The sequence below is a fragment of the Diuraphis noxia genome, unplaced genomic scaffold (genome assembly GCF_037042655.1).
Source record: "Diuraphis noxia isolate RWA-SAM2 unplaced genomic scaffold, SU_Dnox_SAM2 contig0001, whole genome shotgun sequence".
Lineage (NCBI taxonomy): Eukaryota > Metazoa > Arthropoda > Insecta > Hemiptera > Aphididae > Diuraphis > Diuraphis noxia.
Window position 1 is genome coordinate 83,834,984 of NW_028301711.1, and position 24,089 is coordinate 83,859,072.

Here is a 24,089-nt window from a genome sequence, read left to right on the forward strand (position 1 = left end):
TTTTTTGAAGTGTCGATAAAAATTGTTTGGCCTAATCAAAATACTTGAAAATTTAATACAAAGTTACCCATAAGTTATTCTTATAGTGATTAAAAAATTATAAGAATACATAGGCACAATTTTTTTTTATAAGCGTTTATAGTTCATATTTTTACGAAATCTGTAGAAAATGCGAAAATTTGCAAGTAATTTTGAAGTTGAAAAATCATAACATTTTTTGCGTTTATAACTAAGAATTAAAAATACAACACTAAGTTCTCCATAAGTTTTCCTTCAAGTAGCTATAGAGAAATCTCGAAGCGTCATTATCGGAAAAATTTGAGGTGCGTTTGAATTTTAAATTTTTACGAAATAGCGTTCCGATAACGATTTATCCTGAAACGATTTTAAATATTTGTTACTTTGTTTAGTATTCAAGAACTATAAGTCGTAGATACGTGAAAATTTTATCATCTATTTAGATTGGCATTTTCTTTACATGATTTAATTTTAAAAATATTTTGACTTTTTTTGAGATATTTATAGACAACTGAAATTTTCAATTTTTCTGAAAAATTTTTTTGAAGGGTTGATAAAATTTTTTTGGCCCTATCAAAATACATGAAAATTGAATACAAAGTTCCTCATTAGTTATTCTTATAGTAATTAAAAATTTATAAAAATACATAGGCACAATTTTATTTTATTAGTATTTGAAGTTTAAATATTGACTTAATACGTAAAAATTACGGCAATGTTCAAATTATCTTAGATAGAAATTCATAAAAATTTTTCTTTTTAGATATAAGATTTGAAAATTTAAAACAAGGCTCCTAACATATTTTTACAACAGCAGTTGAAAATAAAAGAAATATACATGAATACATTTTTTTTTAGCAAATAATTTTAAACTAGAAATTCATCAAGTATTTTCCTTTTATACCTATGATTTGAAAATTTAGTACAAGGCTCCTAACATATTTTTACAATATCTCTGGTATAACTATTTAACTATACAAATATTGACCAACGTTTATTGGGCGTTTAAGTAATACTCAGTTCTAAAATAAACTGAATCGTTAGTCGCTACAGGATGTTTATAAAATCCACGACCCACACATAGTAATAATATAAGAGATTTATAGAATGGCTTACCATTTTTGTTCAGGATCGTTTTTCGTAAACAATAGTTTTAAATTTAAATTTAACAGATCCATTACAGTGGAACTTTAGTCAGCATAGTGTTATACTCACTACTCAATAGCCCGATTTTTTAAAAATGATATGAGTATAGTTATTATAGTAATGAACTAATGAATAATGATTATATTTAGTTCTTTTTTTTTTTTTATCTACAATCGACATTAGAAGTAGTAAAAATGCTCCTACTAAATCCTTTCTGAATTTTCCAGTAATTTTTGAAAGCTTCGAAATAAAAATGTGACAATTTTTGAAAAGATTTATTTTTTTTTGTACGTCAAAAACTGGTAACAGGAGAAGTTTAAAATTATTTTAAAATATTTATATCAGCATTTCTTATAGGTAAGTACTTGGATAATTTTTTTGAATTATTATCGATAACATTTTTTTCTGCAGTAAGTAAAAAGAGCTTGAACATTTAACATAAAGGTTAATATGTAACAATTTAAAAATATTAAAGATACATTCCTAGGCACAATTGTTTTTTATAAACATTTAAATTTTAAAGTTCAAATTTTAACAACATTTTACAAAATCCCGAGAATTAGCAAATTATTTTTTAATTAGAAATTCTTAAACAATTTTTTTTTTTATAGCCAAGATTAAAATTTTAATAGAAAATTTCCCAAAAGTTTTTCTACTTTAAAAAAATAATTACTGAACGTCTAAACCGTAAAAAGTCAATTGTGCACTTAATATTTCCTAATATCCTACTAGTCTACTACACCTGACAAAAAGCCTGGTTTCAATGGTCGATTTATTTTATTCACTGTCTGTCTGTAATAACTAGAGGTCGGATTTTTATGATTTTACACATTTGTTTCTAGCCTATGCAGTTAAATGGGAGAGAGAAATCTTTAAGATTCATGAAACACAGAATTCATATAGGAAAAAATTATTTTGCATAAAAAGGATTTTTATGGGTTAGAGAATATTTAACACGTTAGAGAATATTTTTGTAATATCGGCATATAATAGAATATATTTTACGTATATCAGCACTTTGATAGGTATAATGTTCACTAAATAATTCTGTTTATAAATAATTAATTTCTGGGGTATATTAATATTAAAAGAATATTTTGCATATTTAAGGACATAAAACATCATATGTATATCAGGCATTTTAAAAGAATATTAAGAGAATATATTGCCTAATTTATGCGACATAAAAACATAATATTTTAAGAGAATATAAATCCGACCTCTAGTCATAATATATCGATATTATCGTACTATGCGATATTTCAATCTGTCAATATTTCGAATGTCGACGTTTCATACCACACCATTTCTATTATATTTTAGGCTAGTATGACTTAATACGTCATAATTATTAACCGATTAGCAGGTACTAATAAATATCCAATCATAAATATGAACTTCAGGCACGGATTGGGCCGGCGGAACGCCTGGAGTTTTCCCGGTGGGCCGGCAACTATGTCGTACTTTCTTTTTTCAGAATAAGAGATATTAATAATAAAATAATATTTTTGGATCACCCATTGATGGTTTTAATAGTGCTATGTATGTTTGTGTTGTCAGTGCATTGTATAAAATAGAAACATCTGATAAATTCAGTTCAGACATTAGGCTAAAATCAAAATGTTTAAGAACTGAATTCTTGAAGTATTCTACTGTATTAACTGCATTTATCTACCAAAGAATATTTGAAATAACAGGGCCACTTTCAAAATATTTACAAACAAGCGGTATTGATTTAATAAAATCTCAAAAACTTGTAAATGACGCATTAAAACGTCGTTATTATTAAAATAATAATAATAATTTATAATTATTTTTAAATAATAATAATTAATAAATAATTTATAATTATTTTTAAATAATAATAATTAATAAATAATTTATAATTATTTTTAAATAATAATAATAATTTATAATTATTTTTTAATAATAATTTATTATTATTAAAATAATTATACAAAGAGATTGTAATGGCATACAATTGGCAAACAAATTTGTGAAGTGGGCGTCAACAGAGTTGGAAAATAAATTAGACGAGGTAGATATTGATGATTTGATTGTTGAAGACCATTTACCTGAAATTAGAAGTAGGAAAAGAAAATTACTACATGGTGAGGTATCACACGATTAACCAATTGTAAATGCTTACCAAAGATTTACTGTGGAAGTACACAATGTAATTTTAGATAAAATTGTGTGCAAAATTAAAGAAAGATTTACTGGTAATGAAATGTATATAGTGACTTATCTTGCCTATCTCCTATCAACTTTGTTGATATAACAGCTAACGGTTTACCATCTACAGCATTAAATGAACTATGTAAAAAGCTTGTAATATTTGATAATCGTTTTAACGCCACTGCATTAAAAAGTGAACTGTTAAATTTTGCAAAAAATTGGAACAGCCTTAAAAAAACATTACCAGAATTTTACTTAGAAAACAAAAATACAAACATAACATTTGAAAATAACGGATCTAGTGATGAAGTTGAAGAATGTGACACCCAAAATGGAATTAAAACAAGTTGTAGGTTTTGCATGAATTGTACTATATGCTGTCTTCATGTTTTAGTCAAGTATAATATGTATAGCAGTGCTTATAGTAATTTAGGATTGGCATACAAATATCTTTTAACACTGCCATCAACTTAGGTACCTACATATATATTTTATAAATTATTTAAATACACACTATAAATATTAATTCATACCATTTGCGTTTTTTGTAGGTAGCATGTGAGAGCGAACATTTTCGACTTTGAAATTTATTAAAAACAGATTAAGGAGCAAACTATCGGAATCCAAACTAGAGGCTTTTATGTTAATGTCTGTCGAAAAAGAAGTACTTTATAATATAGACTCAGATGACATAATCAATAAAGTAGCTAGTACCTCTAAAATATTAACTAAAGAATTAATGTATTAATTAGTTATAAATATATTTGTGTAACTAAATTTGAGTATATTTTTTTTCAAAAAGGGCCGGCATAGGTACAGGTTTCCCGGGCCGAATTTTTATCCCAATCCATCCCTGTAAGCTAGTATATTAGTATAAAATATAGTAGCTATAGTGGATAGATCAGTTACTAGAAAACACCCAACCATAAAATATAACAAGATTTAAGGTATATTAACAAGTTAAATATGTATACATCTTATAAGTATGTAACCTATATGATGAACACAACAAAATAATTGTAGATATATACCATATGATGGTAGATCAGTGAGATCACCTACTACCTACAGGCTACAACTATAAAATAGTATTAGTTCACCTGCTAAACAAATGGCCTCCATTTTTTTTTTTTAATATTACGAATTTACCATACTATAGTATTTATAAATACTAGATTTCAACAAATTTGTTTATTTAAAATATTAGTGATTACTTACTTAGGTAAAATAGGGACAATATTGTTTTGAAGATAAATATAAAATTTTATTGAGTAGGTACAAAAATACAACATAATTATAAAAATACAACTTTATGGTTAACAACGTAAATAAATATATAAATAAAACATTCAACAGCCAAATATAACATCTGCAAATTATTATAAAAGATTTGGTATTTAGTTTGTATAATTCAATATTTACTTACATTAATTAATATTCCTTGACTGAAAAAATATCCTAGCGCTATTAATGTTATAATATAATAGCATGAACTCCTGAAAAGAGAAACTACTAAAAACTTGTTTCAAGTAAAACAATAAATATTTATATTTTACTTTATAATAAACTTGAAGTCTTGTATAAGACAAACTAAGAGGTTGTTGTAACTTAGCATCATCTTTTAAAGCTTTAATTTCTTGAGTTTTTAGTGTATTCAATTTATCTTCATAATTTTCAGATACTGATTGAAACCACTTTAATGAATCAAATTCGTTGTTCAAACCAAGTATACGTAGTAAGTATGCGATACCTATCAATTCAATCATGCATTCAAATATACCAATTAGAATATATACAATATATGTTGCATAGTTGCATCTACTTATTGAAATCACATCATTTCATGAATTAACTTGATGTCCAGATGAAGGAATTTAACAAAAATATATGATTTTATTATTTTTTGTTTTATAATAATAAAACAGAGCATAAAATAATATAATTATTGGCCATTTCATGAAATGTCTATTATGTAATTTTGTTCGAATTCAATAACTGAACATACATTATATAAAAAGATTAATTTCAATAAGTAAATGCTGCATGCACTCTTATATTAAATTAATTTTTTAATATTATAACTACATTTATTATTCTAAGTACAATTTAATATGAAGACTATATAATAAATATGTTATTCATATCACACAAGATCACAGAAAAAAATACGTTAGTGTTAATTCATGTAATAGTAAACCAGATTCTAATGCCTTTGCATATATTTTATGGTGTATTCCAATTCCAAATACAATATAAACAAGTGTAACTATCACCAGTCGGAAGATCAATTTAGTTAGATGGAAGATAGACAACTCTTGATGATTTATTGCAATAGTATGAATTTATTTAAGTCTAAATAGTTATTTAATGAAATTCGATTAAGTCCAAATAATATTTTAAATAGAATTTCGTCTAAGTCAAAATAATTAATTGTGGATGAGTGAGATGTGACTGAGTGTGGTGTGCTCTTCTGGTCGTCCAGTCGCTAGTCGTCTTGTTGTACGTCTTATAATCGTGTCCTCCTCTCGGAAAAAGAATCCCTAATCCCCGCTACAGTTAATATCCCCGTACCTATATGGCTATATCTCATATTCATGGTCATAAAGCGAGCGCGTGTGGCTACACGCGCCAGTGCGCCACACAACCAGATGTCAGTCACTTGCACATTTATTTGATAGTGCGATACCCGTTTACGAAAAACACACAATTCTTGCCTAACCTACTTTAATGAATATTCATATGAGTAGTGATATATATATAATGCCACATGAATTATTATTATTATTAGGTATTAATATAACTGTCATTACGCCGTTACACTCTATCACTATTATTATTATAGATTTATAGGTAAAGTCACAGTTCGCTACACAAGTTAAACATTAAAATCTAGAGAAAAAAATTAATTTTTAATTTTAAATCATGCTATATTATTTTCAAAATTGAATGTGGTCATGTGGATTTTTTCCGTTATACGTATACTACTATTTAAATTTCTAGTTATATGAATGTTCAAATATTAAAGTATTTATATTTATATTTATGTTTAACTCGATAAAGGATTACAATTATCGGCGATATTACGCAATATTTCCTCGGACAGGTAATTTCCTTCTCGTCTCCACCGTAACATAAATTCGTACAAGTCCAACATTGCACATCTGGTCCTGCACTGATTTTTATTACGATGTTTTGCCAGATGCCAAGTATTTTCAATTGTTTGTGCGTGAACTCATTATTTGTGTTTTGTCAGGATCGATAAAATTGTATGTATGGTTTATACTAAGTAGTGTTCATAGTGTTCATACTCTAATTTGTTTTGTAGATCCCTTTATATGCTCGCCATTTGTCTCATATTGTCCCTGGTCGGATGCATTACTTAATTTTGGGCAACAGCTGAGCCACGGAACGTAGCGCAATGGTTACTAAAAAACACTCACGACTTTCTCGACACACTCCTCCGAATACCCACTGTTGTGGGAACATATGTCCAACATTGTTTTTACAACAGGAAAATAAATTTTCATACATTTCTATAATAGTGTTCAATCCTCCGATTTAAATAGGGTAGCGTAATAAATTGAAGGCACAAACTTTCCGCATATAGTTATACTAATCAACAGCTAGTAGTGTTATGGTTGATTTGATCTAGTTCGTGTTCACATAATCCTATTGTTTCTTAAACCAGCAGTAAATAAAAATCAATATCTTACGAAACGGGAGTTTTGAACCAGCTAACACGTTACAAACAAACCCACTTTAATTTTACATTTTACATTTAGAACCATCTCGCGGCCACGCGCACAATTTCGGGAATTATGCAAAATAGATTTCTCCTGGGAAAACTTAATGGTGTCTTATTCACTTCTGTAGTTATCTGCTAGACGAAGTAAGCCAATAAAACCATGAGTTGATTCCAACACGCAACGGGCGCAAATTGACAGAGCGTGCGCGTTTTAAGAGCCTTGCATATCACGTAGACAGACATAATTCTATTTTAGGACATATAACATTAGACTTGTTAAGAAAGCTGCTTCTAAGGATTTTAACAGTGAAACTATTCACCTAATCACAACCAATGTAGTCATTTTTTCCTTAACTCACGAGTAAATAATTGAAAATTCAATTAAAATAGTAATAACGGAAAATATCAGTGAAAATTATATATAACTAATAGACTATAGATATTGTAATATATAATACAGGCTAGCACCAGCTGAAAGAAAAACAGTTTTCTAGTTTCTAATAAACATAAAAATAATATTTCAACATTTTCCATATTTTAGCATTTAAATTTCATATTTTAAAGTAATCGTTAATAAGAAAAAATTAAATTAAAAATTAGTTCTAAACACAAAATAAAAATTAATTAAATAATTAAACTAATAGTTTAGAGATGATAGTGTATTAGAGAAATACATTTAAAATATTTGCTAAAATGCATTGCTAATATTAATAAAATAATCAGTTTTTAATATCCTTACCTACTGCAAAACCATCATCAGTAAACATTGCTCCTTTACTCTTCTTATACATTTTTTCTTTGGAATTAATTGAATGTTCAATAAAATTTAATGTTAATGAAGGAATAATTATGTAGAAATTTTGTAAATGTGAATTACTACTGTTGCCCATGGCTTGAATGAAGACATCAATTAATAACTAAAAAATACAGAATACATTATTTATTTGCGATAATATAAGTAAAAAGACAAATATATTTGCATTAATTAATAATATTATGTTTAAGGTCAACACAAAAGGTGTTATTGTCCTATTTTATTATTAACATACTCTTTTATGATACAACTTAGGATCAATTGTATACAATTGTAATAGATTTATTTAAAATTAAATTAGTTTTTGCCAACAATCAAAAGATTTATAAACATGAAATCTGGTGTTCTAAAATTCAATTTGAACACTAAATTGTGCAAATAATGTTGTTGTGACTTATGTGTCAAGAATGATTTACACTAAAACTATAAGGTAGATTTATTAAAGTTTTAACATCTTTCACAATAACCTTAACTACTCTAATTTATAGTTTTTAATTCTAAGACGACCCTATTAGATACTTCATGAATTATCATCAAAAATGTTGTGATAAGTCTCTTGTGTAATTTAAACAATTATTAACTCTGAATTAAATATTGTAATCACTTTAAAATAATTTGTGCCTTCTGCAATATTTTGACAAATATTATACACAACGTTATCAAGGTGGTGTCCAGAAATTAAACAGTTTTTAGAAAATCCTGAATCTTTGCATATCCCTTCAAATTGCATCACTCTTTTCAAATCTGGTATAAATGAAGTTGCAATTGAACAAAAGTTAAGCCCACCAGATTTAATCATTCGCACATAACCAAGTGCATTACCTAAAAAAAAAATAATAAGGTAAAATATTTTTACGTTTTTGAATTGGTAGAAAAAGTTAACCTTTGAATCAGTTACTATTTTAATGAATAATTCATTAACATGACTGTTCTATATTTTGGTTGTTTTAAATTATGATTAATTTTCTTACCAATGTGGGTAACAAGAATTCTAAATTGATCAATGTAATTTTGATTTGTATTCAATGTTAATTTTCTCATACTTGAATTAAACTTTTCAGCGCGTTCAAGTGGATATATCATATTATTAGTTTTTTGGATTTCATGAAGAAATGTAATTTCTTTTTTCAGTTTTGATTTTACGCGCTCATCATACAAATATTTTGACAACAAGTTTAACTTTCCACAAAGAAGTTGGTAAGTTGTATTAACCTTAAATATAGAATACATATTTTATAATATCGATATTGTCATCTATGAAATTTCATTAGCTTATGTAATTTATACAATATACAAATATATACTGACTGTAGTGCTCATTATTCCAGTTCCATGTATTCTGATAGAATTACTAACATGCTTAATATTTATTGTGTTCAAGTGCTTACTTGTGCTATAGTTTTCAATAAATATTTGATTACTTAAATTGTATGAATACTTGGAAATAAATAAGTCTAAATTCCTCATTATTTCTAGTACATCTAAACCCTAAAATAAAATTCATAGAAACATAATAAAACATAAAATATTTGACAGAATTGTTACAAACTTGTTCAAGAGTATGATTTGGTAATTTATCATCAATAGTTTCTAAGTTAAATTTGTATTTAGCTAATGTTCTCATTACACCATTATTATGCCAATCATGCAGAGCAACAGCAGTTAAATCATAAAATGTTTCACTGAGGTAATTTTCTGCTCTATCTATAAAACACGACAAATAAATTGAATAAAACTTGTTTGAATTCAAAAATATTAAACATACTTTTAGTGTCTATTAAACTAGTCATAAACTGCAAATGCTGAAGTTTTATCATATATATATCGACCGGTTGATTGAGTATTGTTTTAACACAATGAACATGTGTCATAACATGGAGTCTTAATTCATTTTCAATAAATGGATTCATTGGTTTTAGAATCTAATAAATAAATTAATGATATATTAAAATGTATTACTCGTATTCATGAATAAAAATTTAACTAGTACAAAAATTGAAAAACAATCTTTTTTTCCAGTAAGCATGCCTAATTATTTTACAAAATACATAACAGTGCACTTAGTTAATAATTATGTACCAAAATTATTTTTATAATAAATCATTAAATAAAAAAAAAAAATATTTTTATTCGTTTAATTTATTCTTATTTTGTTGTATTGATACAATTATTAAATTATTAAATATAAAAACTATTATTTAGGAATAACTATTACCTGTTGATTTAAGTAACCACAAATTTCATCTATGAATGAATTGTAAATATTTTGTTTTGTAGTTTTGTCACTACAATATGTCACTTCATAAATATCTTTCAAAAAATCAAATGTTGTCTTCATGAAAATATAATTAAATAGTTAATTAAAATGAATAAGTTATATGATGATAATAAATTCACAAAATAATCAATAAATACTATACATATTATATATTAATCAATAATTTTATGATATTTTAATAGTAAGATTTAGAACTAAGAACTAACATATAGTTATTAACTTAACATATCATTAAATATAATACAATATAATATAATATATATAATATCAGGCTATTAATTCAATGTGTTATTCATAGTTTGGCTCATCAACTGTAGTAAAGCATAATGAATTAAACTGTCTTTAAAAAAATAATTTACAAAAAATTTTTAATAATAATGTAACAAATAAACGTACCGATAAACCATTAAAATGTCTGTGTTGTTTTTTTATATTCTTAAAATATAATTGAAACACAACTCGATGCCAATACATGCAACTTATTTCAGAAATACTTTTTATTTCATCTTGTAATAATTGCAGGAGTTCTATTCTCTTTAAATGTTGTGTTATATTCAATATTTGAGTTTTTGGAAATGCTTGCAAACCAATTGCTGTATTTAAAGCAAGTTTTATTAACAATGGTCGATTTTTCACTATAGGTCCATGCAGTAATTTCTCAGATACTTCTAAAGACGACAACCTATCTACATTTTTTGTATTAAAGTTTCTTTCATCTGCACATGATATCTAAAAATATTGATATTATATTGTTAATTAATGGGTACTCATCCAATATGCTATCTACTGTAAATATATTATCTACCATAATTTTATAATAGTTTAGTATGATATCTACTATATATTCTTATAGTATAATATACTTGGAATTTGGATATATTATGCATACTTTATCACTTTATCATTTTGCAATTAAGATTAAGCTTTTATAGAATGCCCAAATTATATTAAATGTATACCTTAATAGGTATACCTTTATATTAGACCTCTTTAGTGTGTGTTTTGAGTTGTGTCATTTATATGTAGATTTACAGTGATTTATTCATTATTATTTATTAATTATGTCAATTATGAGTAGTTGTAGTTATATACATAAATATAATATTAAAACACGAAGAGTGACTAACATATTACCAACCCAACTTTAAGAAGAGTTGTTGCAAAAACCAACTGAAGTCCTGTTCGAATCATTCCTTGGAGCGGTCAGAAATATGTATACATAACTACACCATACTGCATGGAAAAAAGTAACAAAGTATAAATACTGCATTATAAAGGTAAGACAATTTACATTTGTAGATAGTAAATACGCGTTGATATCATAATTCAAAATTACAGTAGATAAAATATTTATGGTAGATAGCATACTAAACCATTAGACGTGCAGTAAATAGCATAATATTGGACAAGTACCAAATAATGATAATGCATTAGAAAGAATATAAACATACTATTTTATTATTATTTAAATTTAAAAGAACTGACATTTTGTTATGGCATTGAATAATTGAGAAATAAAATTAAATGAAAATAAATATGCCTAATTATCACCAAAAATAAGAGGACGCTAGTACGCTAAAATTCGCTACCGTCATGGAAATACCTCGTATTTCAATTTTTTTCGAAAATTATGTTTTGGTACCACTGGATAGCTTATATAATGGCGCATTATTTTGTGCTCTGAGATTTGATAATATTTTGCAATTTTTCCCTCCAAATATCGTTTATATTGATACCACGTATCTAATATTGGTTTGAATAGCTCGTATCTCAACGAATATTATTTTGTAGTGACACCACGTATCTAACTATTCTAACTATTTTGTTACGAATAACTCGTATCTTGTATTTCTTTATATTGAGTGTAGTCAGTTGGTGTACGGATCTTTTGATTCAAGTTCATACCAATATATCTTCATTAACGAACTTTGATCAAACTGGTATGTAAAACTATTTTGTTAATAAAGACATAATACAACATATTTGATGGAAATGTACAATATTTTACTTGTTTAAGTAATTCTGTAATCTGTACTATTCATTTTATATAGCGGCCGTACATTATGTCAAGTTGACAATCAAATAGATGTAAGTTATTATTGGACATGGTAACTATGTCTCATAAGGATAAATTAAATAACAGAAATAATGACAATGAAATCATGGAAAATGTTGATGTAATAGTTTCATTAGGTAATAATTAAATAATTATTTTGTATGATAAGTAAGTAACATTATTTTATTTATTTTTTAGATCAAAATAATGTGTTGAGTTTTGATGAAGAACCAAGTAGTGCACATAATGGCAATGAAGTTATGGATTATGATAACTTGGTTACCTTAGGTATTAATTTAAATAAAACAATATGATTATGTTTTTATATGTACCTATTTCTTACTTATATTATTTAAATATATATATATATATATATTTTAGATCCAATGATGCTAATGAGTTGAATTTTGATTATGAATATAATGAAGAATTAAATAATGTGATTAATAAGTCTAATGAAACTTTAGTTTATGATGACATTGTAGTTACCTTAGGTATAAATCAACAAAATAATATCATGTTTAGTATTACATATTATTAAAAAAATTATTTAGGCGTTATGTGTTATGAGTCTTTAAGACCAGGAAAATCTAAAGGAGATCCAGAAGTAAAAGATATATGAGCATTAAAATATGACCCTAGTCACAAAAAATTTATTTCAAGTTAAATTTTGATGATGAGTATCAGGAAATTCCACAATATAATTGTTCAAGAAGAAGTATTGATTTAAACAAAGAAGTACCAAATTTATACCAAAGAAGAAATGTTCTTACACTCTCAAAGTGGGGTGACTTACAGAAACTTAAAATTGTTTTGCCCAAAGATGTTCATGATTTCTACAATAATCTACCACATGAACAAGAATTAAAGATTTGTAAATCTGCCAAAGTTTAACATTTTTTATCATTTTTTTGTGCTGTTTTCATTAATAATAAAGACTTAAGTTTCTTATAACATAATATTAGGTAGATACCAATGAAATGTTTCATGAATACTTTTAAATTCTTAATATTATGACTTTTTATTTTTAATTAGTTGATTAATTACATTCCTGTAGTTTATAAATTGTTTTTATACTCAAATACCTATTAGTTGATTTATTTTTTATTTGTTAAAATATTAAGTATTATATTTTCTGTTTTTGCTACAAGGAAGAAGGTAGCAATCAAGGTATAAAGTGTTTTTTTTTAAGTTTCTAATATGATTTATATATTTTATATAATATTTCGTAAATTGTTTTTTTAATTTTAAGTTATAAAGTTGATTTATTTATTGTTTATGCAAATATATATTTTGTCTGTTTTTATTTTGAATAAATAAATAAATTCTAAAAAAATAATAACAAGAGATTAAAAGGTTGTGCTTTATATTATGTGTAGATTATTTACTTGTCTTATAACATGTTGGGTTATTAATATAACATGTTTAGGTTATTCTGCAAACATTTTAATTTGTATAAAAATTTTACAATTTATTATCTATGACTTATGAGTTACGAGCTCTATGAAATAACCATGATCAATAATATTTTAGTTATTATTAATTGTGCAGAATAACACTTAACTTATATAATGTAATGATAACAACACGTATCTCACATAATTTTACGCAATAACACTAATCTCATAAAAATAAAAATAAACTATTAAAATCTTAGACATAACACAATTGGCCTACTGCATTATAGTTATTCAATAAAATAAAAGTCTAATAATTAAATTTTTTTGATTGAAAAGTAATTTGTTTTGTTTATTGTGTTTCCTGAACAATTTTAAAAACGTGAGATAAGAGGTATTGCCATGACAGTAGCGAATTATTAAAAATGTTATAGTAAAATGTATGATGACATTTAATGATACAATATTATTCAGGTAAAATATTTAATATAGATTCTTACTTTAACTTCACCAATGATAGAAAGGCATAAAAATTCAAAATATTGAATTATATCTGTTATCAATTTATCCATTACAATATGATTTTTTTGATAAATGTAACCAATATTTTTCATTGTTTCGATTAATCTACAGATTAATATTACATTCGATTTAATTAATGGTTTACCAAGGGTGCTATGTAGATTCATTAAAGTTATCACAGTATTCTTAATCGAAGTGCATAACTGAATACCCTAAAAAAATATTCTATTTTAACAGAAAATTACATAGGCCTTAAAAATATTTAATACAAAATTAAATAAATAAAATTTCACTGGAGTTAAAAATAATAAGAAATTATGATTTTGAAATAAAAACATATTTTTTTAGTTAAACTTATATATCATTAAAAAAATATGAGGACAAAGCTTAACAAAATTAAATTAAAAAAATTACCTCACTCAGAAAGTTACAAATGTCATGCATGTATTCTAATTTTGAGGTATGAAAATCTATAAACTCAATTTTTTCACTTCTTGCAAACCAAATCATTGCCTAAATACATAATAATAATAATACAATACTTTAAAATTTTATTAAAGGGGCTCCAGTAAATCGTGTTGTAAGGAGTAATAATTAGTCAATTCATATAACATGTACATTTGGATTTTGGGCTATGGCTATTTGTGAGTAGTAAATGAACATTAGTGTATGTTTCCAATAATCAGTGTTATGCCGTGTCAAACAACCATCGCTGGATACTACGTACGCACATAATACAGTGGGTGTAATGATATATTTATAATTCTATACATACTATTTAAAATTATAATATATATTTTATTTTAGGCTAAAATTTGGGTAATTTATTAATGATAATATAATAACAATATATATAACTAACCTGTTGCAAATGATTAGCAGTAGTTTTTGAAAAATTTTTTGAAATATCTATTAATTCTAAAGTACATTTTTCAGAATTGTCTTCTTTTTTTCTTATAGTGTTTGGTTTGAGTAGATGACCTATGAAATTCAGTACAAACATTTCTGGATTCCATATTAAATTACCATCCAATGGAATATGATTTACCTAATTATTTAAAACCTTATGTACATAGATTTCTTATGATTAAAATTTAAGAATTGGAAAATATAATGTACCTTTTCTAATAAATCTGTAAATTGTTTAAGTAACTTTTTGTCAAAAACACCAAATATATAAGTATAAAATACTGTTGTAGAGCAAATACGTGACCATATTTGAAGAGGGTTGTTAGATTTCTGATAGGTACGTTGTCCTAATAGCAGTAAATAATTATTTAAATAAAGCTTAAACTCATTCACAAAATCATCACAGGACTGAATTTCTTTCTTTCCTTTAAAATCTGAAGTTAATACTTTCTGGAGAATAAAAATATATGTATAAATATAATATAAAAATTCATACACAATTGTATAAAATAATAGTAATAAATTTAAATAAATACAAGTTCAAACAGAAAATTGTAAATTAAATTTATAAATTGATCAATTAAATAATCAATATAAAGTTAGATAATATAGTTAAATTAAATTATTAAAATTATAATGCACATACAAATGATACATACTTCAAATATATTTCCAGACAATAAGGTTGATTCAATATCATTGCATATATTTTCCAATTGAATTATATCATTTAAATTACAATCATATTTTGATGTATCTAATTTTATAGTATTTAAAATGCTTCGATATTGATACCAATGTTGTTGCAAGATTGGTTGTGATATAATAAGCTTGTCCAATTCAACAAAAATATATAGTAAATCCCCAATGTATTCAAAAATACCCTAAAATAATTTTTTAAATAAAATCAATATATTGTTGTTATGCCGGGCTATGAATATAACACACTCTACAGTCTTAAACAATGTAAAATGTTATTTTACATAATATAAACATTTTATCGAGAAAACTATGTTTTATAATAAGTTAAAAATTACACTTTGCTACAAATAATTCACAACCACATTATTTATTAATAAGTAATAATAGACATGTTTTAGTGATTCTGTTTTGAGCAACCTGGTTACCAGTTTAACTAATTATGTATTAGTTTATTTGCTCAAAATTGCATCGCCAAATCATGCCTAATATATGCAGTGAGGTTATAATTTTTTTCTTCTTTATTTTAGTTGCATGTATACAATTCTAATTAATTATACTAAATTATTAATTTGCATAAAATTGATAGTAAGTATTAACACTTAAATAATTGAACATTTAAATCGTCTGGTGTCTACCATTAGGCTAATGTTTTTATTGACAAATCTTGATAGATCAAACATATAATGTAAGAGACAGTACATGTCTTCATAGTCTTGTATTAAAAGCATATAAAATAAATCTATGATTTGAAGCTAAAATTGTAATTTAATTTAAATAGTCAATATTATGAGCCTATAGATCTTTAAAAACAATGATCTTGGTATATATAGATTAATATTTCCCAAAATTTCAATATCTGTTTCTCATTTGAAATCTAAATTATGCAATTTACAATATTGGTTTAAATATATTACTACTAATTTACCTAATAAATTGACTATTTTATAAACAATGAAGTTTAAGATTATGAAAAATTAATCAACATAAAAATACTGTATTTTCTTACCTGAAAATGAATATCAGCAGTAATTAATTGAAACTCAAAAATATTGATAAATTGACAATGTATTTCACTCAGCAAATATTCACAATGTTTAACAAAATTGGAGAGTTCTAATAAAATTTGTAGAAATTTGCTAATTTTAACTTGTATTAATCCCTCAATAGATAGATCTTCTTCTAGGTAAATAATTATATTCATTAAAAATTGTATTAATACATTTTTATTATATTTTATTATTCTTACCACATTCTTCATAATAAAGTATGGAATTAAATAATTTGACTTTAACATTGGTTTTTAAAAAACAAATTTCAGAATTTAATGTTGCAAAAATCTTTAATATAGTACTTAATACATTATTATCAATGTCCAATAAATCATCAATTGTTACTTTGTCAGAAACATCAACCTGAAATATTGAAAAGTAGGTACAGTACGTATAAATATATTTAAGCATAATGTATAAGTAAATTTATGTCGTTTCTATGCAATAAATATTATGCATTTTGTTTCATGATGATAAAAGTTCCATTTTCTTATAGTATCCTTAAACTATGTGTCAAGTTTAATGATAGACAATATTCACTCAAATCAATTTTTCTATCCATATGTTGGCTACGTCTTATAAACATACCTATTCACATACATCATTGCAAATTTGTATTCAAAAGTTTCAACATTGAGCAATAAGGTTAATAATAGATACAATTGATATATTAGCAAACTTGAACATATATAGGCCATATATATTACCTGTACATTCAAATCAGTTTTTATAATATTTTAATTTTTAAGTGAGTTATTAAGTAAATTAAAGTGTTGTAAAATACACATTATGTTATAAACTTTAAGTTCAATAATGGTCAATTCACTCTATTATTAAAACTTATTAGACAAAATTGAAATTAGTGAATATAAGGGTGGGATGGCTTTTTAAACTGAATATTAGATACATGTAGGTATATTGTATACGGCATACTTCATTCGGACTTTTTATTTTTGGATACTATTAGAAACTATATATTTTAAAATTGGTAATAATATCATCTTTTAAACAAGTACCTTATTCATTAATTTCCAACTAGTATTTAATGATAATCTTTTAACAAAACTGTTCACACATCATAGAAGTATTACTAATAGAATATTTGGTACTATTCTATTATACTCAATTACCATGGTTATTTTGTTAAGACAGGAATAGAAAGTAGAACAGGAAAGTATTATTTAATAGTCTAAGATAAGAAGATTGTGATGTTGTCAAAAAACAAGGTAGTCTCGTAGAACGGGATAGTACTGAATATTTAATACAATAAATGTATTAATAATTATACAGTTAATTTCCAATTATTTCATTCACAAATTTTAAGTTTGTAACTTAATAATTGGTACTTATAAATTACTGTTTGTCAACATAAGTAACTTTCAATTTTATTTTTATAAAATAATTGTATACAAACATGAAATCTTACCTTTATATTTACTGGAAATTTATAAATAAATAGAGCTTTTTTTAAAATATGTATTTTTTCCAATCTTTTAGCATGACTATTTAATAAATGCTTGTATGTTAGAATTTCTTTTCCAGCTACCACATCTAACAAAAAAAATTTAAAATAATAACTTAAAATGTAGGTATAGTACATTTTTATTACTTAATTTAATATTGTTATCATAGCTGGTATTTATATTTTACACCAATATTTATCATATTAATGCATAAACAATGTTGGTTTTAGATAATAATTAAACTCTGAATTCAACATTATTATCCCGGTTGCATGAACATTCACAAAACATTTAACAAGTTGATAGTTAGCTCCCTTTAATATAATTTAGTGGTCTATTAAATTTTATTGAGCAATAAAATTAATACATTTTTCATGCAACCCCATATACACAATGTTTATTTATATTAAGTTGTAATATAATATATATTTAATTTTATCTATTATTTAATGCAATGTTACTTAAAAAAATGTATTAGTTTAATGTTTTACTAAAATTTAATCGACTAATCATGATTAACCCTACAGCACACGCTTCACAGTCAAAAAGACCAGGCTTTTAGAATTTTGTTTATTGTTTCAAATATACGAAATATTAACGTAACTCAATCTAGGTACCTTATAATTAGATGATAAACTAAAATTAGATACAACTCCTGACTGTTTACAATTTGATGCCTGTACTATAAAAGGGTTTAAAGTTTGCTACTTATCAATATACGGTCTAAAAGACCGTGTGCGTGCTATAATGTGATATTAATACACAATTTAATTTAATGAAAACTCAAATATGGGTTTTTTTTTAAACACTCTTATTGCCGATAAGACGTTATTTACTATCGATAAAACATAAATGAATATTTTATTTTCATTGTGACTGGCAAAATTGTTGCTAGTTGACATTGGTTCGCCATACTGTGTGTAACTACAAGTATAATACAGATAAAACATTGATAAATATAAGTATTATTACATTTTATTTTTCCCAGGCAATTTTTTGTTTTAGTCTCACTATATTTTCAATTGACAATTTTTATTTATTTAAAATCAATAAAATAATGATTATTTCAATTTATCGTTTTAATTGAAATATTTCAATACACGGTCAAAAACACTGTGTACATGGAACCTCGTGAATATTTTTAATGCGTGTAATCTAGGGTTAAAGAACCATTACCTCACTATTGATTCATTAAACATTAAGTAATTACTCATTCAACCAATATATTTTCAGTAAAAGTAAACAATAAAAATAATTAACAATATAAACAATTCAAGTTATCTCTGTTTTATTTAAAAATATATAATATAAAATATAATCATATAATTCAAAAATAAATAATAAGCAAGCGTATCTAGTATCTACTGTATCTGAAATATTTTATAAAAGATAATTGTCCCTAATAATTTTTCTTCAGCTGATATACTTTAGATTTATAAGGCCATAGAGATTATTGTGGTAACTTTGAATATCAATAACATATAATAGTGTTAAATTTAGACACCCGCATATTTTTCTATACATTAAATTTATAATTTATAATTTAAATTTACCAAATAGGTACTTTGACTTTTAATTTTCACACATAAATATTGTTTTATATTGATTTAAATTGATTTAAAGGAAAAAGAAAAATCTATAACTATATTAATAGGGAGGTTAATCAAAATGTTACACATTGGCTTGAATAAATCTACTATGGATTAATGTACAATGTAAATTTTAAATTGTTTACTTGCCTTGAGACTTATCCATAATATTGCTTTTTTCTAAATTACTCCACATATTTAAAAATGTTGCTAGAAATACAGATGATACAATATGAACATAAACAAAACAACAATAAAACGATTTAATTGCGTATGATAAAATAAATGTTTCTTATTAGTTATTACTAAATACTGATTTGTTACATAATATTCATTATTCATCAATTAGTTCCAAAATTCATTGGACTAGAATAACGACCTCAGACACTGGGCTGGAATCATTACAATATAGATAAGAAAAAAGATAACTTTATCATATTATTTTTATCAATTACAAACATCATTTGCAAACGCTTTGTATAGGTGTGACGAGGACGTTGCAATGTGGCATGGTCATATGAATATATGATAGGTACTATCTTTAATATTGTGGGTGCAAGATGCGATGAAAATCCAACTGATCAGCAATCAGCCTGATTAATCAGCAGCAGCAGCAGCTACTGGTGTTCATCAGCCGACAGGATGGTACAAACTACAAGTGTACAACTACAACACTACAACAGGTCTTGTTGGTACGGTATTTATCTATTCTGTGTCGAGTGTGTCGGCATCAAATCCGTATTTTTATGCCCATGGACATCGTCACGGTAGTATCCAAATCCAATGCATTCGTATCATTATTCATTGGCCTTGTCAAGAATGCGTTGTGAATAAATTGTGATCAAAATGGAGACACAATAGTTTTTATCGTTTAAGGTTACCTTATTATATGGTACCGTCACCGTGACTGCTCACTTGAAGAACTTAACTTACTGAATAAACAACTAATTTATTTCAGCTGATAGAATTTAAGATAATTACAACCTAACCTAACCTACGGTTTTGCTGTTTTCTGCTGTTTTGTTGGAAAGAAAGGTTATGGCCGTAAACGTTGTTGTATGTTTATTAAGCATAATATATGATAAATTAATAATGTGATGTCAGACTCGCGCCCATTTGTCATAAACAAAGACTTTTGAAATCAAACTCATTTGCAGTACAACAATGATGATGACAAAGTAGACTTCTAATACTGAGCCAGTGTCCTGTTAATCTCACACAACACTAAAAGGGTATGACTTCACCATTGTCTTTAGTTGTGGCAGTCACAGCAGATCAGTGAACAACCATGGGTGCATAATGGGGCTAATAGACATCAATGGTTTACAAAGAATTATGGCACCATTCTAATACTTGTGAACTGTGGTTCTACGAACAGTATCATAGTTGAAGATGGTGCAATATGGAATAATTTATATTTTTGATACCATTCATTGGAGCTGCTATAGACACAAATTTCACCAAAATTATGAGGTACCTACCAACTAAAAACTCAAATATGTTTTTTATCACTATATGAATTATTAAAACTAAAATGAACTAGTCCATTCAAACTACAATTAGGGTGCTAATAAATTGTTAAACCTTTGGTCTATGGGAAATGGCTTGGAAAATGCTATAAATAAGAGTTGACAATACAGATCAAATCATTGGTCTGATGTTATGAGATTGGCAATAACCTATGCAATAAAAATCATATAAGCTATTTTTTGCTAGCCAATCTGGTTTAAAATACAATTTTAATGAACTAGCGCTACCATAGTGACTTTTGATTCAAGTGTCGTAGAAAACTGGTTAGAAAAATTGAAAACATTAATTTCAGATTATGAACCAAAAAATATATTCAATTGTGATGAAATAGATTTATTTTTTCGAGCACTTCCAGAATAATTATGTTTTGCATTAAATTTGGAAAAAGTACGTTTTGGAATAAACATTAAAAATTTTAAACAAAAAGGACCTTTTCCAGAATAAGTACGTTTTGCATTAAATTTGGAAAAATTACGTTTTGGAATAAACTTTAAAAATTTTAAACAAAAAGGACCTTTTCCAGAATAAGTACGTTTTGCATTAAATTTTGAAAAATTACGTTTTGGAATAAAGTTTAAACATTTCAAGCAAACCGGACCTTTTCTAGAATAAGTATTTTTTGCATAAAATTGTTAAATAGGACAAAATAATATCATATAAGACAAACATTGGGATTATTTTTCTTTTTATTAAATTATATGAATATATCATGATTTATATTATACTGTTAATATTAAAAATAGTTAGCAATAACAATGAAACTTGTATCCTTATAACTTAATGATATATTATTATATTATTATACATTATCACTTAAATATTAATGCCTTATTAATATTTTTATTAAAAAAAAAAATATGAAAAATATGACTACATTCAATAACAACATTGGCTGAGATTTTATTTTTTTTAGTTTTTGCTTCATTCCTTTTATTTATTTTTTTTTAATTTTCTCCCTCCGTCAATGACTTCTATACATTCTGTATACTCAGGATTATTGAACACTGAAGTTTCAACTGGAGTTTGATTAATTGCATTAGAAGGTATTTCTTCAGAATCAAGTGGCAGAGCTTCATCATAAACAAATTCCATTCTATTTAAATCCACCATATCAAAACCCTAAAAATTTCAATAATACCAAGAAAAACAAAACAATATTAATTTTTTAATTAGGTATAATTTTATTTGTTTAATAATAAATGTATAAATAATACCATAATATTCATATTCCTAGGTTTTAATAATATTATTTTAAATGCACAAGATATACAAATATTTAGGTATTTATATATTATAATAAAGGGGTTATGACCCTTTTGTGATAATAGTAAATTTTAGGTACAATAAGAATTACAATTAGAATTTAATAAGTAACTTACAGTGTTAACAGTAATATTAAAATAATAGACACAATATACCAATAAGACTACATTAAAATAATAATAGTTACAATGAGGCAATCAATAAATCAATATTAACATGATTATAATTATATTATCATGTTAATATTGATGGATCATGAAGACTTTCTTTGTGTCACGTATGGTTTTTAATCAAAATATTTATTTAGATTTAAACTCAATTTATTGTTAATAATTAACAATAATACAACAATAGTAGGAAAAATGCATTTTCAAAATTTCAATCACCAGAAAGAAGAAAGATAACCAAAATTACTTGTCATTTCGACAATGGAACTAGTACTAGCACTAGCACTAGCACTTGTAGTACAATTACTCAAACACCATCAGAAATTGTTGAATTGAATACACTTGATTTAAAGTATCAACTCCTGCAGTTAGTACTATATATTATGTATAAATACAAATATATTGTAATAAATATAATATATTATAAAATCAGTTATTACATTAATTTGCAAAATTATATATAATACAATATACATATTTTATCAAGTTACATTTTTAAATACTAAAATATCAAATACTTATACCTGATAAAAATTTATATTTAAGCAAAATTGTTTTTTTTTCTGGACTAGTCTCATAAAATATTATGTTATATATGATTTATTATGCATAAATAAATGTTTTTCGTTTAACAAGTTAAATACTATTTGTAGGTCTAGTCAAACCAACAAGTGCTTAGAAGCTGAAATTTTGTTGCTAAGAAAAGAAAATGAACAATTAAAATTAAAAACGTCCTCAATTTCTGAGTGTTTATCTTATGAAATGTTTTCAAGTAATGATGAGTTAATTAAGTTATATACTGGGTTACCCAGTTCTAAAATCTTTGATTTATTGATGCTGATATGTGAAAACATTGAGATGAATTATTATTTAAAATGGAAAGTTGATAATATTTCCATACGTGACCAATTGTTGATTACCTTAATGAAACTAAGACTTAATTTGCCACATGTAGATAAAGTGGTGTTTTATCTCAATTGGAACCAGGTAATTAAATACTCGCGGACAAAGGATTTTTAATTCGAGATATTTTACCTCCAAATGTATGCTTAAATATACCTCCATTTCTGGACACTCCACAGTTCACACCAGAACAAGTTTTACTTACCTAAACTATTGCTAAAGCTAGAATCCATGTAGAGAGAGCTATTCAAAGAATAAAATGTTACAGAATTTTAGATCATATACCTACATCTCTGTTACCCCAAGCTGACTATGTATTTAAAGTTGTAGCATCACTTACTAATTTTCAGTATCCACTAA

General features: G+C 25.2%; 2 protein-coding genes and 1 long non-coding RNA gene across 12 annotated transcripts; 2 read left to right on the forward strand and 1 right to left on the reverse strand.

The window, feature by feature from the left end:
• Positions 1-4,601: 4,601 nt before the first annotated feature.
• On the reverse strand, positions 4,602-20,268 carry SWIP (strumpellin and WASH-interacting protein). 6 transcript variants are annotated; one of them, XM_089215634.1, is made up of 19 exons: positions 20,017-20,268; positions 18,241-18,365; positions 17,012-17,177; positions 16,772-16,941; positions 15,723-15,947; positions 15,274-15,513; positions 15,017-15,202; positions 14,569-14,667; positions 14,133-14,366; positions 10,576-10,908; positions 10,117-10,233; positions 9,667-9,823; positions 9,451-9,605; positions 9,210-9,389; positions 8,873-9,113; positions 8,506-8,723; positions 7,827-8,004; positions 4,899-5,092; positions 4,602-4,838 (listed from the first exon to the last, which is right to left on the reverse strand). In XM_089215634.1, the coding sequence occupies exons 1-19, from the start codon at positions 20,060-20,062 to the stop codon at positions 4,770-4,772; spliced, it is 3,333 nt and encodes a 1,110-aa protein (XP_089071760.1). In that variant the 5' UTR covers positions 20,063-20,268; the 3' UTR covers positions 4,602-4,769. The 6 variants fall into 6 exon arrangements, with proteins under 6 accessions (XP_089071760.1, XP_089071761.1, XP_089071762.1 ...); XM_089215635.1 differs by having other exon boundaries at positions 4,602-4,851; positions 16,772-16,944; XM_015516541.2 differs by having other exon boundaries at positions 4,603-4,838; positions 16,772-16,944.
• LOC149062147 (uncharacterized) lies at positions 11,748-13,535 on the forward strand. 5 transcript variants are annotated; one of them, XR_016189351.1, is made up of 5 exons: positions 11,748-12,119; positions 12,231-12,372; positions 12,434-12,523; positions 12,617-12,729; positions 12,790-13,535. It is a non-coding gene; the product is annotated as an uncharacterized LOC149062147 (long non-coding RNA). The 5 variants fall into 5 exon arrangements; XR_016189352.1 differs by having other exon boundaries at positions 12,434-12,729; XR_016189350.1 differs by having other exon boundaries at positions 12,617-13,535.
• Positions 20,269-22,895: 2,627 nt separating the features above from the next.
• LOC149062148 (uncharacterized) lies at positions 22,896-24,047 on the forward strand. Its single transcript, XM_089215234.1, has 3 exons — positions 22,896-22,936; positions 23,017-23,193; positions 23,399-24,047. Exons 1-3 carry the CDS (start codon positions 22,896-22,898, stop codon positions 23,844-23,846), a joined length of 666 nt encoding a protein of 221 aa, XP_089071360.1. The 3' UTR covers positions 23,847-24,047.
• The last annotated feature ends 42 nt before the right edge of the window (positions 24,048-24,089 follow it).